This window comes from Nipponia nippon, unplaced genomic scaffold (assembly GCF_047370975.1).
Source record: "Nipponia nippon isolate SJK-2023a ecotype South Korea unplaced genomic scaffold, ASM4737097v1 scaffold_5, whole genome shotgun sequence".
In the NCBI taxonomy this organism is placed as follows: Eukaryota; Metazoa; Chordata; class Aves; order Pelecaniformes; family Threskiornithidae; genus Nipponia; species Nipponia nippon.
In genome coordinates, this window is record NW_028262369.1 from 16104908 (window position 1) to 16120974 (window position 16067).

The following is a 16067-nucleotide window of genomic DNA, read 5'->3' on the forward strand; positions in this document are numbered from 1 at the left end:
AGATAGGCTCCATCTTTTTTTTTTAGATGTGGGCTCATGGTTAATGTTTCTCAGTTGTTATGAGATCTTCAGAAGCAGGGGAAAAATAAGTATGAAGTGTTACTGTAGCTATGATGGGGTACTACTCATCTAAGGCTCTTTACTTTCCTTTGCGAATGTCACATTACGCACAAACTTAACAATGTCTCTTTCACAACTTCACAACTTTCCTGGTTGTTTCCCATCTCGTGCGAGTTTGCTCTTATTCATCATGCCTTCTGTGAAGCCACAGTGCAATGGCACGTGTGGCCCTCCTCAAGTACCATCATTCTAATTAAAAACCTCATCAGTGCTTATTTCTGTACTACATGGGGTGCAGCCACTGTAAAAGCTACTCAGTGGAGAACAGAAAACCTTGGCAGTCCAATGGGCAGTAAGGACCTCAAGAAGGTCCTGTAGCTCTGCTTCTTCCTGGGACTTCAAAAACACCAGGGTCACCCAGGCATGAGACTTCTGAGAGCAACACATCTGGACTCTGCAGTACATTTACCTGTTGGTCAATACCCACGGCATCCAAACCATCATACATGATGTTTACCCAGCCATCTTTGGAGGAGAGGACAAACAAGGACATGAGTGCCTATAAGAAAACAAACAAACAAACTAACAAACAGAAAAGATTGGTCTTGCATTTTAGTCCCCAGAAAGGAAACTAACAACAGACAATGCTCAGCAAAACCAATCCACAGCTCATAAAACATCATCTGGCCTGGAGCTGGTGGAGAAATGCAACACATTGTGGCTTGCTTTTACCTATTTCCGTATCTGGCTTAAAAGGGAGCAAACTATGGTCATTAACATTCCTTTTCCCTCACATATAGGCTGACTTTTGCTCAGACACATCAGGCTTTCTGGTCACCAAAGTATGATTAAAAATCAATATGTCAGGCTGACACAATGTCACGAGGTTTTAAAAAGCAATAACATATCCCAGGTCCTACTATGGGCTGTCTTGCTTTTCAGCCAGTATAAAGCACCTTATTTTATCCATTTGCAGACCTAACAGCTAGAAGTCAAGAAACTAAAAGTGACAGCTGAGGTCTATACATGCAAAAGCAGTGCCTTTAAGAAAACACTCTCCTATAAAGCAGGAATTGTATAACCCTAGGAAGTCTGGCTGCAAGAGATCAAGAGGTGACCTGATTCATTTTTACCCAGTTAGGGTTGCTTCTGATAGATGAATGCCTATGTCATTCTTGGAAACTTCCTATGATAGAAGTTCCACACCCTCCTCAAGGAATACATTTTAAGTGCTCATCCATTAAAAACTGGTACAGAAAATCCCTGCAATGAGGACTTTACCTGTCCCAAATTGTCAAAATTGTACTTCCGCCGAACCCATTTGTAGCGTGCGTTAGTGCAGTCAGTCTTCGTAGTGATGTTTTTTACATCATGACCATCACAGTAGTAGAACTTGCCTTTAAAAAGCTGTATTTGAGAAGCAAGAAAAAAAGAAAAAAACAAAAAAGAAGCAGCTTTGAAAAGTCTGTCCCTTGATTTATCTTTCTTTTCCCTAGTAGAGTTGCTTGCCAAGTTCAAATTCCTTTCCTTTCCTTCCAGCTCGGATACCTGTCTTAACACACATGTCAGGAGAACACCTCTGGTGAAACTTCAGGCCCTGAGACATTGTTGTGTATTGCCTCAGACACAGAAGGAAGGAGATCCTGCAGGCCTGCCCTGTCTTGTTGGGAGGATGACAATCTCCCCTCTGCGGAAGAGATGTTATATACATCCTAGCACACAGAGCTGGGAGGGATCTTCGGAATTTGTCTTTTCCTTCCCCTACCCTCAGGTAGGCTTAGCCAGTGCTGTGTTGTTCACCAGGGAGGTCTGCTCTTCTAATCCTGAGAACCTTCGAATAAGCAGATGCCAACTGCACCTCAGAGCATTTCTTCTAGGGCATGGCTCTTCTTTTCTAACACCTAACTGAAATCTTTCTTTGGAGAGATTTAAGCTCGTTACTACCACCTTAACCCCAGGTGGTAAGAAAAACAGCTTCTCTTTTGCAGCAGTCACTTACAGATGGCCACGGTGAGGGAAATACTCTACCTGGACCCCTAAAATCCCAAAGATAATGAAGAAAGCACAGCAGATGAGAACAATATTCCCAATAGGCCTCAAGGAGGAGATCAAGGTTTCTACCACCAGCTTCAGACCTGGGGCTCTGCTGATGACTCTGGAAAAAATGGCAAAACAATAAAGCTTTTAATTTTTATGCATGCCCTGTTATTATATCATTGCTTTTCCTCCCTACTGCTTGGGCTGCAGTAAAGCTAATGCAACCCTCCTCTACTTGCAGGCAGCATTCAGATATTATTAGTGACTTATTTGGACAACCACAACATTCACAGTCACATCAGATGGAATTAAAAAAGTATAAGACACCCTGTCAGCAGGGTGTTGGGCAATTGCTTACTAGTTAACACCGAGGAGGGAATACTCTCTACAGGGAGAATGTCACAGAGGTTCCCACTATAGGGCTATTTGTACTTCAGTCCAGAAAGCTGATCCCCTCTGAGGTCTCTCTGATCCAAGCAGAGGCGCACACAGCAGGCAAGAGCCTGCTTCCTAACACAACATATGTCAGCAGCTTCACAGTGGTACTAGAGAGTATGTCTTGTCCTCTTTCTACAGGCATAAGTGCTCACCTGCCCTACTGGCCTGTGACCCATGACAACTTTTCAAACAAAGCAATTTCAATTTGTTTCCTAATTAGTTCCTGTACTGACTTTTAGCTAACAGGAACCTGTGATCAACAGCTCCACAGCCAAAGGGCTATCCCATTAAAGAGCAGCTTGCTCGCTTGCTGTGAGACCCTGAGAGGCCAGGCATGCTCTAAGCACCGCCTGAAGCAGCTTTTGGCTATTATAGAGAACAAGTGTTTTTCTTTCCTGTATGAGCACCTGGAGAATGGCTCTCCCATGGGCGTGTGAAAAATGTGTTTGCACACGTAAGTGTAACTAGCCCAAGCAAGCTTTTCTGGGAAGTTGGGTGTTTTGACTGAAGAACATCAAAGCTTTTTTTTAGGAGGGGCCTGTAGAGGGGAGAGGGTATGAGTCCTTGCAGGCAGCTTGAGCTTGCATGGCTAATGATGCTTTCATGCCTGCCAAACACAGAGAAAAGAGGAGGGTTGTATGCTGCAGGGACAAAGCATTTCAATAGGGTCTTGTTTGGCAGCAAATAATGTGGCAGTCTGAACTGCACCTACAAAGTGTTAGGAATGGTCCCGGGAGTAATACTAGAAGAGGCTGTGATAAGTGAAGCTGTCATGAGAGGTGATGAATTCCTCTCTATTAATAGGATCTGGCCTAGTTATTCTCCAAGAGCAATTCCCTTCTTTCCCCTTACATTTACTTATGAATTGCCTATGCCCTGATTTCTGTTTCTCGTAATGTGTGTTAGACAGGTGCCCTGATGTGCTGCCAGGCCAAGGCTTGTTCAGGGTGATCCAGAGTGGCTCCTGGTGAGCCAGCACTGCAAGGGGACCCCGATGCCACCAGCAGAACAGAGCATGGGAGCAAAAGAGGAGACAGAAACACTCACAAAGTTACTTGTTACTACAGAAACACAGAGCAGCAGAAAAATAGCTGTTGTTCTTGTGGTCAAGGGCCTAAACAAGATTGCCTCTTCCTATTACTCTCATAAGCGAGCCGCTTTTCATCAGAAAGCCTACAGGTCTCAGGAGGTGTCTATCTTATTTCTCCTGAAATTTCATCAAAAAAGGCTTGTGTTTCCTGCCAAGCAGGATGGAAATAGAACAGGAGCCATGAGCTGATAAAAATCCCCCAAGCATTAACACTCTTTGTTATTGCATAATCGTAAACAAAATACAAATTCTCTTTATTCCTTTTCTCAAATACTGAAAGCATCTCCCCTTCCTCTTCCTAGCTGAGAGCTAAATTGTTTTGCAGTAATGTTAGATATGCAGGCTCAGGAGAGCAGGTATAGATGCTGGAGCTTATCAAATTATTGTCAGCACCTGTTCAATTGCAAATTTTCTCCCAGCCAACAAGACCTCTTTGCTTGGGAATGACTGTGAGGTTGTGCAGTTTAACAAGGAGCCAGACTGATTTGTAAAACGGTGATAAAAATGCAGCGTGGAGGAGGCATTCACTGCACTAACTGCCTGAGTACGATAACACCTCTCACTCCAAACTCCATCTGCTCTTTTCCATGCTGGCAAAGATGAATTATAACTAATTTCACTGTTTTCAAACAGTTTCACTAGATAAGAGCTCCCCAAAGATGATTCTACCCATATTGTGTTTCAGCTTTTTGTGTTATTAAGCAAGACCTTGACAGATCATCTGCATTTTTTCAAACTCCTTGATCTATCAACACAAAGCAAACTCAGCCACCCTATCAGTGAACATACCGGAGAGGTCTCAAGGTCCGCAGAAGTCTCAAAACACGAAGGACACCCAGGATCTTAGCTCCGCCTGCTGATGCCATGGAGACAATAATGTCAATGATAGACACAAAGACCAGGACTCCATCCAGGACGTTCCAGCTGCTCTGCAGATACGTGTTCTTCCCAGAGAAAAAGCCAAGAGCTACCACCTACAGCCAGGAGAAGAGAGACATTTAAATCTTCACCCAGATCATAACTATGTCATATTCTGGTCTTTGCTAGGCCTCACTGTGGGCCATGGGAGGAAGATGTAATTACCTTAACCATCATTTCAGCCACAAAGATTGCAGTGAAGATGTAATTAGAAACACTTAGGAATATCCTTTCCTGTAAAACATAGAACAACAAAAAGAGCCAAGTTATTTAAAGACGTTAGATAACAACCATCTTTCAATCTTGCAGGGTCTTGCCCTGACAAGACTAAGATCTGGATGCTGCATCAAGGAATAGAATGACTCAGGTTCTCACCATGCTGTGTGGGTCTATGTCTGGTCGCTCCAGTGCTATAGTGATGCAGTTGAGAAATATGAAGACCAGCACCACATGATCAAACATTTTGTGGGCAATGACCTTCTGGCACATCACTCGGAACCTGAAGAAATGGTGGGGAGAAAAATATCCTTCAGATGTTTGGGTCAGCAAGAGACTCCCACCTGAATGGCACATCCTCAAAAGTCTTCAGCAGCTGTGCCACCAGCATCGGTCCAGGTGGTGAGCTAGTCTCTCCACAAGCTTCAGTCATTATTATCAATGCAGTAAACAAGATGTATTAATAGCTATTATTAATGCTGGTTAAACCACCTAGACAGGCATGGAGTGAACCATGCAACAATTCTGCCCGCATGTAACAGAAAAAGTTACCTAAAAATCAGGAATTGGATTTCTAAAACTCTCAGTGCTCCTGCATCAGAGAGGGATTTTTCTCAAGGGAAGGCTAGCTAGAAATGTAGTATTTCGTTATCACAAAAACCTAGTGGGCTGGCATTTCATGGGATTTCTTACCGATTCTGTGGAGAAAACAAGTAGAGGGACCAGTCTTCATGACTCTTGCACCACTGTGGTTTGTAGGGCTCCAGGACTTTACGAATTCGGTAACAGTAACTCTGGATAGAAAAGAAGAAACACCTTTTCTTCCTCTTTTATTTTCCTGCCTCTTCAACTTTCACAGTCCTTTTGTGAAAGGGGGCAGTACATGGCATTTCATAGCGCCTGTAGGGAGTCATGGCTTTTGGGACAGAGATGTGGCAGGCATTGTCACATTTGTCCAACAAAACAGGGAGTAAAGGGGTGGAAGAAAGGGGCTGCTGTACACTGAGATACGAACATAACAAAGCAAGACTTTCTAGGCAGGTATCATTTCGAGATCCAAATTTGTGTCAAAAACAAAAAGGCCTCAAACAACCAGAAAGTTAAATAGAGAACACTCTTTCTAGGCTTTCAAGCCTTCAAAATGCCAAACAGCTCTTGCGAGCAAAGACATTAGCTAGCTGCTGTGTCTCCAGCTCATTTTTGGAGGCATCCTGGGCCAGGGGGACAATCTCAACCAGTCCAAAAACTAGCAAATGCATGCACAACCCCTTGCAGTTTTACCTCATTAGAGACCACTGCAAGGTAACAACCCAACCCATTAGCTAAAAAAACCCAACAACTATGGGAAGAGGATGCCTGTCCCTCGGATCTGGATTCATTTTGTCTACACCAGCCATTAGGCAGTAGCACATTTCAAAGCCTGACTTTTAATCAGCCTTCTTGGAGTGGAAAAGCCACTTAACGCCTGAGCGCCCCACTTCCCCCTCAACTCACATCCTCCATGTCATCCTCATAGTCCATGGCATCCTCCTTGTGGCCATCGACACGCAGGAAGAACTCGCTGGGGACATGAACCATCTTGCCATTGCAATCTTGGTACTCGGCTGGCAGAACGGCCATGGGGCTGATACTGAGCGAGTGGCACATGGTGGGCAACTGGAGCAGCTCAGGCAGGTCCAGGGAGCTGCGGTAGTCCAGGGACTCTGCCCGGTGGTGCAACGAGGGCCTGCTGACCGTGCTGGACTTGGCGTCATCGGAGTCATCATCTGTGCTTCCTTTCCCCTCCCCGGAGAGCAAGGACTCTCTTTCTCCTGACTGGTTCTTCTTCTTGAGGCTCGGGGCTCTGCCCAGGCTATTCCAGCTTGAGCGTCGGCTTCCCCAGTTGCTGCTGGTGCCCCAGTTGGCGCAAGGGGAACTGCGGAGGCTGGACTGAGAGAGGAGAAAGACATTTGAGGGTTTATTTGCAGGAGAAAGCCAAAGGATATGGCATTTTGCCCAGACTGGAAGACCCTTCTTGTTGCAAGTCATGTCTTCCCCTTCCAGCTTTCCTCACTGCTCCGATTGCATCATGCCAATACCTTGAGATGGGAGGCAAGCACCCAGCTAAGCCCACAATGAAGGTACTCTTTGAACTACACCTGTAGCACTTTCTCTTCAATTTGCTGCATAAGGAGGTGCAATGAATGCTTCTCTTACAGCAAATTTCTGGCACTGGTCAGTGTGTCAGTGCACTTTGGCTGGTAGGTAGTTGCCAGGATGAGAGCACTTAAGGTCAGAGCAGAAAAGCTAGAAGGAAAACTCCTTTTCCCTCCATGGCTTCCTCTCAGCACAAAACGAGGCAAACTGCCTTCCTCCTCCTTCGCAGTGTTGGCCAGCTCTCCTCTGACTGCTTCATCTTCCTTTGGCTGGTGGCACTGATGTGCTCTCAGAGAAAGGATTCAAATGATGAACAACCCTCTCCAGCAACTCACAATCCCATGAAACCCCAAGGCAAACAACAGTCATCTCTATTTTCTTTTCAAAAGCATTACCTTGACTAAGCAGCTTACCAAAGGGGATAGTGGCTCTGTCTCTGTGTGAAGTGCCTTCACGGTCTGCTGCCTTGATTTGAACATGATATTGCAGTTACAGAGCAGAGGAATAGGACAGATAAGCAGCAGCAGAAATCCACTTTGTCTATTAACTCTGCTCCCTCTGTTTTCATAGAGCTGCCCTCCCGCTCCCCTGTTGCAGGCAAAATGCAATCAGTTGCCAAAGCAGTCAGCTCCAGCCAGATCTCTGCTCCATGAGCTATGCCTGGTGGCAATCGGTCAGCTCATACCTTGTTTCCTCTGTTTCCCTTCCAATGGAGCTGCTGTACTGTAACTGGAGCGCAGCTGCTGTGTTGGTAAGGACAAATGCTTCATTTCCCTTGACACAAGGTGGATTCAAGATGCAACGTTAAAACACTGTGGGGGGAAACAGGCCTCATCCTCACAGGAACACTTGACAGCTTCTCCAAGACACCACAAAATGGCCAGAGTGGCTGGCAAAAGATGCCTGCTCCTCCTCAGAGGGGGTTGCTAGAATAGCTGCACGAACTTACAGCTTGTCTCAGGTTGCGTCTCTCCGGTGAGGTGGCTGGGCATGGACTTCCAATCAGATACTAGGCAGGAAAACACTGAATCCCAGTACATCCCTGTCTCCCCTCTTCATATACTCACTGTCCTTGACTGCTATGTTGTCACTGACCTGCCCCAGCAGAGCACGCCCACTCATTTCCTCCTGTTGACTCTGTTCTCCTCCTGCCTTTCCACATACTTCTCACCTCTATCACCCTCCTTTTTATTTTCCAGCAGCGCGTGCGTGCACACACACATGCGCACGCATACACACACACACGTATCATCTGTGCCGCTTGCAGGCACTTGAGAGTTGTTAGCAATAGGAACCTACCAAGGACTTCTGATCGTAGCTCAAAGGGTCTAGCGAAGCGTTACTCCCTCTCCTTGAGTCCACAAAAGTGTGCACTGAATCCATGTGTGGGGAACACTTCGGTGTAGGCATTGGTGTGGCAGCAGTGCGCATGATTATAGGAGGTGGCATGCTTCCCCTGCCCTCCAGGTGTCCATTTGGGGTGACGGCAAGTGAGTACATCTTCATCTCTGGAGAGAAGGGGAGAGAATACAAGGTGAATGCTCAGCTACAGCTACAGAAATCACTCTTCAAAATGGACATTGCTCCTTAGGTCTTCTAGGAACTCTGCCAAATGGAGATGAACTGTTGTGGGCAATAAGATCACCCCCACCACGCTGAAAGGTATAAGGCAAATGTCACGACCTTTTAAGAGGCTTTCAGCCCTGCCTGGACTTGGAACTCATTGCCCTCCAAAGGAAGCTTCTTTTGCTCACTGTTTCTTGGGATTTAGACAGTGGAGTTACAGTTTTGGGGGACTGGGAGAGAGTTTCCAGGGAAAGGACATTAAGAACTGGCCAAATTCACCCTAGGAAGTTAATCTCTTCTCCCTGTCATACAGTCTTACACAGAGATTTTTATGCAGCTCTGATGTGCTCTAAGTTCCTTCATGGGGAATGCGCTAAGCAAACATTAGTCATTGCCTTTAGTCATCTGTTCAGGGGACAAGAAATGGAAGTTGTTTCTACACATCATAGAATCATAGAATCGTTAAGGTTGGAAAAGACCCTTAAGATCATCGAGTCCAACCGTTAATCTAGCACTGCCAAGTCCACCACTAAACCATGTCCTCAAGCACCACGTCTACCCGTCTTTTAAATACCTCCAGGGATGGAGACTCAACCACTTCCCTGGGCAGCCTGCTCCAGGGCCTGACTACCCTTTCGGTGAAGAAATTTTTCCTAATATCCAACCTAAACCTCCCCTGGCGCAGCTTGAGGCCGTTTCCTCTCGTCCTATCGCTTGTTACTTGGGAGAAGAGACCAACCCACACCTCGCTACAACATCCTTTCAGGTAGTTGTAGAGAGCAGTAAGGTCTTCCCTCAGCCTCCTCTTCTCCAGACTAAACAACCCCAGCTCCCTCAGCCTCTCCTCATAAGACTTGTGCTCTAGACCCTTCACCAGCTTCGTTGCCCTTCTCTGGACACGCTCCAGCACCTCGATGTCCTTCTTGTAGTGAGGGGCCCAAAACTGAACACACTACTGAAGGTGCGGCCTCACCAATGCCGAGTACAGGGGCACTATCAACTCCCTGGTCCTGCTGGCCACACTATTCCTGATACAAGCCAGGAGGCCATTGGCCCTCTTGCCCACCTGAGCACACTGCTGGCTCATGTTCAGCCAGCTGTCAACCAACAGCCCCAGGTCCTTTTCTGCCAGGCAGCTCTCCAGCCACTCCTCCCCCTGCCTGTAGCATTGCATGAGGTTGTTGTGACCGAAGTCCAGGACCTGGCACTGAGCCTTGTTGAATCTCATACAGTTGGCCCTGGCCCATGGGTCCAGCCTGTCCAGGTCCTTCTGTAGGGCCTTCCTACCCTCCAGCAGATCGACACTTCTACCCAACTTGGTGTCATCTGCAAACTTACTGAGGGTGCACTCAATCCCCTCATCCAGATCATCAGTGAAGATATTGAACAGGACCGGCCCCAACACTGAGCCCTGGGGAACACCACTCGTGACCGGCCGCCAACTGGATTCGACTCCATTCACCACCACTCTCTGGGCTCGGCCGTCCAGCCAGTTTTTAACCCAGCGCAGAGTGCACTTATCCAAGCCGCGAGCAGCCAGCTCCTCCAGGAGAATGCTGTGGGAGACAGTCTCAAAGGCTTTACTAAAGTCCAAGTAGACATCATCCACAGCCTTCCCCTCATCCACTAAGCGGGTCACCTTGTCATAGAAGGAGACCATCCACCCATCTAGAAGAGTAAACCTTCTGTAACAGAGAAATCTAATGGCACATCTCTGTGGTAATTGCAGAAACCATCTATTTTAGCTGTATGGCAAGTATAGACTGAAAAAACCATATTCACATTGAAGACAAACCAGACATGACACCTCCAGCCCTACGGAGTGCCGTAATACTCAAAACCAAAAGCCTAATTTTAAACACAAAACTAAAGTTGAACTAGCTCCTGTTTTACTGGGCTTAGTGGGTTCTGGCTTAATAACTGCAGAATCAGTCTTAAGGAGGGGGAAGGATGGGAGCATCTGTGACCAGCAGGAAAGAAGTACAAGTCTGCAGCAGGAAATCCAAGCAAGTGCATTACCCCTGCTATTTTTCTTCCACTGGCTGCTTTTGTAATGCAGTGTGCTTCTATTGTATCATCTGTTTAGTTGCTGACTTGTGCACAAATACCTGATCTGCACCACAGAAGTCCATGGGAATGCTGCAATTCACTTTGAGGAGTGGAAGATCCAACTCAAAATTTGCTAATCTGCAATACACGTTCCTCTTACTAGTGTATCTGTTTACAGACCAACAGCATTGTAATAGAATTGTTAATGTCCTTATGCTGTTTAGTCACCGGTTGGTACCCCTGTGGCTTATGAAGACACACAATTGTGTGTGTAGTCATGGACTTTGAGTGATGGCAAGTTCAGCCCTGTTTTCTATTCCTGTATTATCTGAGAAGAGGTGACAATATTTCTTTCCCCTAGAACTCTCTTATTATTTGAAGTTGCTCAGCAAATAGTTGGTGCAAAGCTGGTGCATAGTTGGTGCTGTGGGTTCCTTGCTGACTATTTGCAAAGGACTTTCATTCGATCACTTGGTGTTTGGAATTTGTTGCTTCATTCACAGACTGAGCAGCTCCATCACCTTGCTGTGATCCAGCTCTGTCTCAGCTTCCCCAACAAATTACTTCTGCCCCTTCCTCAGCTGAATTCCATCTGCTCACCACATTCAATATCATTTCCTTAGCTGAACCGAATCCTGGTTTAGAAGCATTTAAAGTAATCCTAACAAGAGCCCAAGCCGAGAATCAAAGTACAGGGGAACTAAACTGGCTCCTGTTTACCATCATGCTATTCACTCTGTTAAAATATGTGATCCCTTCCTGTCCCCTCTCTGGTTGCAAACTGTACAGAGTGAAGGCTGTCAACTACTATTCCATGTTTATAGTACACTAACACAATGTGGCCTTACCTCAAATCAATTGCCAGGCCCTCCTGTAACACAAATGAACAGCAACATTTCCATCAATCAAACCTCACCTAAATGCATTTGTGTGAGAAACCAAAAAGAACAGATGAGAACATGACTGATTTGAAAAGCTGCTGAGAAGCAGTGTGAGAATATTGCTGTCAGCAAACTGTTCTGTGGTAACGATACAGAAGAAACGATGAGACATATCTAAATATTCTAGTATAGTTTAAATTAGAAAAAACATCTGTTTAAAGGAAATATCAATGCTCATTTAGCTTTCCCAACACTTTTTGCATAGCTGCTCTGGTAACGTAGCTATCCGATTAATTGCCAAATAAAATGGATTCTTCCACTTACTCCCTTAAGTTTCTATGAAAAGATGACTGTGGAAGCAGAGCTGTAGCTCTCAGATTCCCAGGAAAATGTAGAGACAAAATCCTACCTGTTGCTCTGAGGTCTTTTAGCTTCTCAAAATCATCATCGAAGTTGGCAGATGTCTTGTCCTCATCTGTGTCTGACCTATTGGCATCACCCTGCAGAGAGGAGAAGGATAATTAACAGACCCAATTCATTTAAACTTTAGCACAAAGGCTATTTGGATTACTTAGCAGCCCAGAGATACCTCAGCTCCCCATGGTTAGTTTAAGTGCGGTCCCAAGAACTAGGAGGGCAGAATGCCAAATTCCCTCTGACACTGCCCTGGGGAATGACCCAGGTAAGTCCCTCTTCCTTGTTTTGATTAATTTTCGTACTCGGACGGAAAGGATGATGTTGTGATTGTGACTACTGTTCCTGCAATGTCATGGCGTTTCCTACACTGAGCCCAGCCTCACTGAACAGTGTATCCCAGGCGAGAACATGAAAGTGCAGCTGTAATCAGAGGACTAAGAAAAAATGGCGTTGTGGGGTTCCATATTTGCACTCTCCATGATCCCAGCTGAAAGCACTTAGGTTTCAATGTCAAAGGATGTCAAAGTGTTTTTCTTCGTTATTTGACAGCACTGTAAATTTGACTTAGATCTGAAAACCCAGCCCTGATTTGCTTTCTTAACGCTGGCTGGTAATCGAGATTGTATTGGGAAACCTCTTGGCAACATTGAAGCAGAGGCAGAAGGGAATGAGGCCAGCTTGCCTGGCAGCACAGCATCATCTCAGCACAGAGAACAGCCAGCCATCTTCAGACTGGCTTTCCTCCTGGAAGTCCAGTTATATTTCCCTGTCATACATATCTGCTTCTGCTACCAGAAATGATCAGCCTAAATAATGTACAAGCCTGGGACAGAAGAGCTATTGTCAGGTTCTCCTCTGCTGGGGGAGGTCTGCAGAGAGGAGAGATTCCAGCAGGCTGTCGGCATGACTCTGGCTTGATCCATCAAGACTGCAGAAAAGCTGTGCAAATTGATAGCAAATGGTTGGATTAAGGCAGCTGATCCCAGAAAAAGGAGCGCAGTTCCTTAACTGATGCCTGAACAAATCACCATGGTTTCTAGAGACATGGTGCTGAAGTGGCAGTGAACTTAATTTCATCTGTGATGTATTGCTAACTGGTGCAGCCAAACAGACAGGATGACTGAAAGGCTTAAGCTCCCTTATTCATCTTCTCTGTTTTGGAGCAGAAGCACTAGTGCAGAGTAGATGAAAGATTTGCATAATTTTGGAAGGTTTGTCTGCTTTTCCAGAGCAGCTCTGGGGTAGATTTCAAAATGACATGGGAACAATGTAAGCACAAATATGCAATTATGGTCCTGTTTGAAGTCTGGCTGCTTGTTGTCCTAAGCACAAATGTACTAAAAATGGTTTTGTGGCCATTTAAGCCTATTCTCTTCCAGGGATATTCCTGCCAAACTTGCTCCACAGGCAAATCACAACCTGAGGTCAAGCTGAGACTGGGTACTGTGATTCACAGTACAATTTTTATCGTCCTTGCTGAAACACTGCTGATGGTTCAGAGCTTAAAGCAGCTCTAATGAGCACCCTCTTAGCTGCACAAGTCTCCCAGGAGTCACTCTCCGTCTAAGTACATGAAACACCTGAGCAAAGGGAGGAGAAGTGCACCTCAGTGTCTTGTGTAACTGCTAAGAGCATCACCCTGTAAGAGGGCAAAGTCAAAGAGGTCAAAACAAGAACTTCTGCCATATTCCCAACATACCAACAGAACCAGGGATGACAAAAGAAAACCCTGCTCTGCTGATACTTCTTCCTGGGAGTTGTCCAAGGAGACTGTAAACATCTTTGGTTTACAACCAGAGCTAAGTTACGCATTTATAAGTGCAAGACTTGAATCGAGCCCTGGTAGCTCAAATAAAGCCCTGAGAAGGGTTTTCTGTAACACAGCTAATACCTCACTATGAGACAAATGACAAGCCCATAGGCTTCATGTCAGGATTTATAATAAATGGAAGTGGAGAGCAAAATGTGCCCTGCAAATGTCATGCCTGTGGTTGCTGGCCTTTTCTGAGGCAGCACTGAGTGAAGCTTTGAAAACTACTCTTTACACACATTTAAATCATGGTCCGTAACAGCTCCGAAAGGAGCCATTAAGCCTGAGCGAGAAAACGACAGCCATTCAGCTAGGTCTGTAATCGTGCACTCAGAGAGTATTGCGTGAGTCTGCCCATTTCTGGCTTCACAGTAGCAGGTGATTCAGCCTCCAAGAGGGCAGGTTAAGGAATGGGATCTGTACCGTACAAAGATACCTGCAAGCTGCCAGGTGGCCGAGCAGAGAAAACTTTCTTCTGCCTTAAAGCAATCAGGAACAAAGGATGCAAACTTCTGTACAAGGGCTCTCTCTGCCTAAATGCGAGATTGTTTGAGCAGGAGCAGTTTCCAGTCAGTCGGGCCACACATGCTGGTTGTTGTCCATCTGGGTTTCCCTGGCATGTCCTCATTTTCCACGCAGATTTGCTGGTTGGTGGAATCTGAGGATATCTGACACGTCTGGCCACTGAACACTCTAGAGCTACCGTATGGCCAACTGTATTGGTCGCTTTGGCATTTAGTTCAGGAAAATCTGTTACTTCAGCACAGACTTTATTCTGCTATGGCCTGTGTCATCTTCTATCAGAACTGAGGTCCAGCACAACCACTCTGAATATAGCTACAACTCTCCTAAAGGAAAATCCCTTCTGGGTTGGAAGACAGCAGCTACTGCAGAACCTGTAGAAATACTGGCAATTCCTTTACTTTGGTCTTATTAGATTAGTGGCTAAAATGTCCACCTCCATCTGCAACAGGTTGCACTAGAACAGGAATATGGCAAAGGTGTTACAGTCTCCAGAGCAAAGCCAGGAGGTACTGAGATCGGTGACACTGAGAAAACTATAGGAATTTGGAAATAAACAGTGTCAACACAAGCTCTAGTCACTGACACATGGAGTATAGGCTTGTTCTTGGAAAAAGACCTTGTTGCTCTTCTTGGTCAGCTGTGCTGGATCTTCAGAGCATGGACCACATTGCACAAGATATCAAAATGCCCACTAATGCGGTGCAGAGCTCTTCATTTTGAAAGCAATGAGCTGGACTACTTGTGTCTTCTCTGTGTGTGCAGATGGCACTCACCACCCTCAGCATCCATGAAACAGCCCTGAGCAACATCGATCAGGGTTGTTTTTTCCAAACTGGGGCTTGGGTCCTGTTGTTTCAATTAATTTTCCTCTGCTAGTTCTGTGAGGAAGCTAGGAGGGATGTTTTAATAATGAATCTACGCAGACATCCTTGAAAGACATAAACGTGGCTGTGCTGGCTTGGGAGAAGGGAATTTTTGGTCCATGAATATTTCAATTATATTCCATGGTCAGCAAAGGTTCATCTAAGTGTGATCTAAACACGGCAAATGAGAGCACAATACCATTTCTGGGGAAAAAATGAAAAGTGAAAAACAATCTTATAAAAATAATTTCTTTCTCCTCTTTCCCTTGGGAACTAAGGCGGTGAAAACTGAAGCCATTTTCTCATTTTCTTTCTGAGTCTGTGTGTCTCTGAAGCCAATCCAGCACTAAGCAAACTTTCCCTTCTTGATGGTTGCAGAAATAAAAAAGTAATAATTAAAAAATCCCAAAGCGCGACGTAAGCCCTTTCGATGCCACTATTCTTAGCTTTAACTGGGACTGGATGATTTTTGGTAAGTCTCAAAATCATTTCCATTTGCACTAGGACTTTGAAAAAAGTAATTTTTTTCCTGGATAATATATATGTGCACATACATCATTGTATTTACAACCAAACAAATCATCCTCACTTAAAATCTCCCCCAAATGGACTTGCTGTGATCTGAAAGGAAGATGGAGAAGAGCAGGATAGGGTGGAGGATGGCTGTTTTCACTCTCTCAGGACGCTGAAAGCAGATCTGGTGTGGACTTGCCAGTGGGGAGGAAAACTTAAAGAGGCCGCATGGCCCCCCCCTCACACCAGTACTATACCACTTATACCACTCACACCAGTGTGGCCTGCTGCTCTGGATCACGTGGCACAGGATTGCCTGCACAGCTGCTAAGGTTCCTGCCTTGTTCAGATCAGGACATGGCATATCACTTTTGACTGAGAAATAAAATAATTTCTCTAACCCTTTCCATGTGAGATGAGTTGAGATGCCTGCAGTTCATCATAAATTCGCTGCTCATTGACCTAATACAGACATTATTTTCAGGTGTAGGTAAAAATCTCTTCAGCATTTCTATATCCTACATCATCCTAAATATCTCAAAATTTGA

At 45.5% G+C, this 16067-nt stretch overlaps 1 protein-coding gene across 2 annotated transcripts in view; it reads right to left on the reverse strand.

Moving 5' to 3' along the window:
• The window catches only part of CACNA1H (calcium voltage-gated channel subunit alpha1 H), a 127705-nt gene that overhangs the window by 37170 nt on the left and 74468 nt on the right, over positions 1–16067 (reverse strand). For both annotated transcript variants that reach the window (XM_087731453.1, XM_087731452.1), the window contains exons 13-22: positions 11801–11891; positions 8195–8403; positions 6254–6688; positions 5453–5553; positions 4919–5042; positions 4709–4777; positions 4415–4599; positions 2089–2215; positions 1342–1467; positions 530–619 (exon numbers count right to left, since the gene is read on the reverse strand). In XM_087731453.1, coding sequence (XP_087587579.1) covers positions 530–619; positions 1342–1467; positions 2089–2215; positions 4415–4599; positions 4709–4777; positions 4919–5042; positions 5453–5553; positions 6254–6688; positions 8195–8403; positions 11801–11891 — 1557 coding nt within the window. The remainder of the gene's footprint in view (positions 1–529; positions 620–1341; positions 1468–2088; positions 2216–4414; positions 4600–4708; positions 4778–4918; positions 5043–5452; positions 5554–6253; positions 6689–8194; positions 8404–11800; positions 11892–16067) is intronic.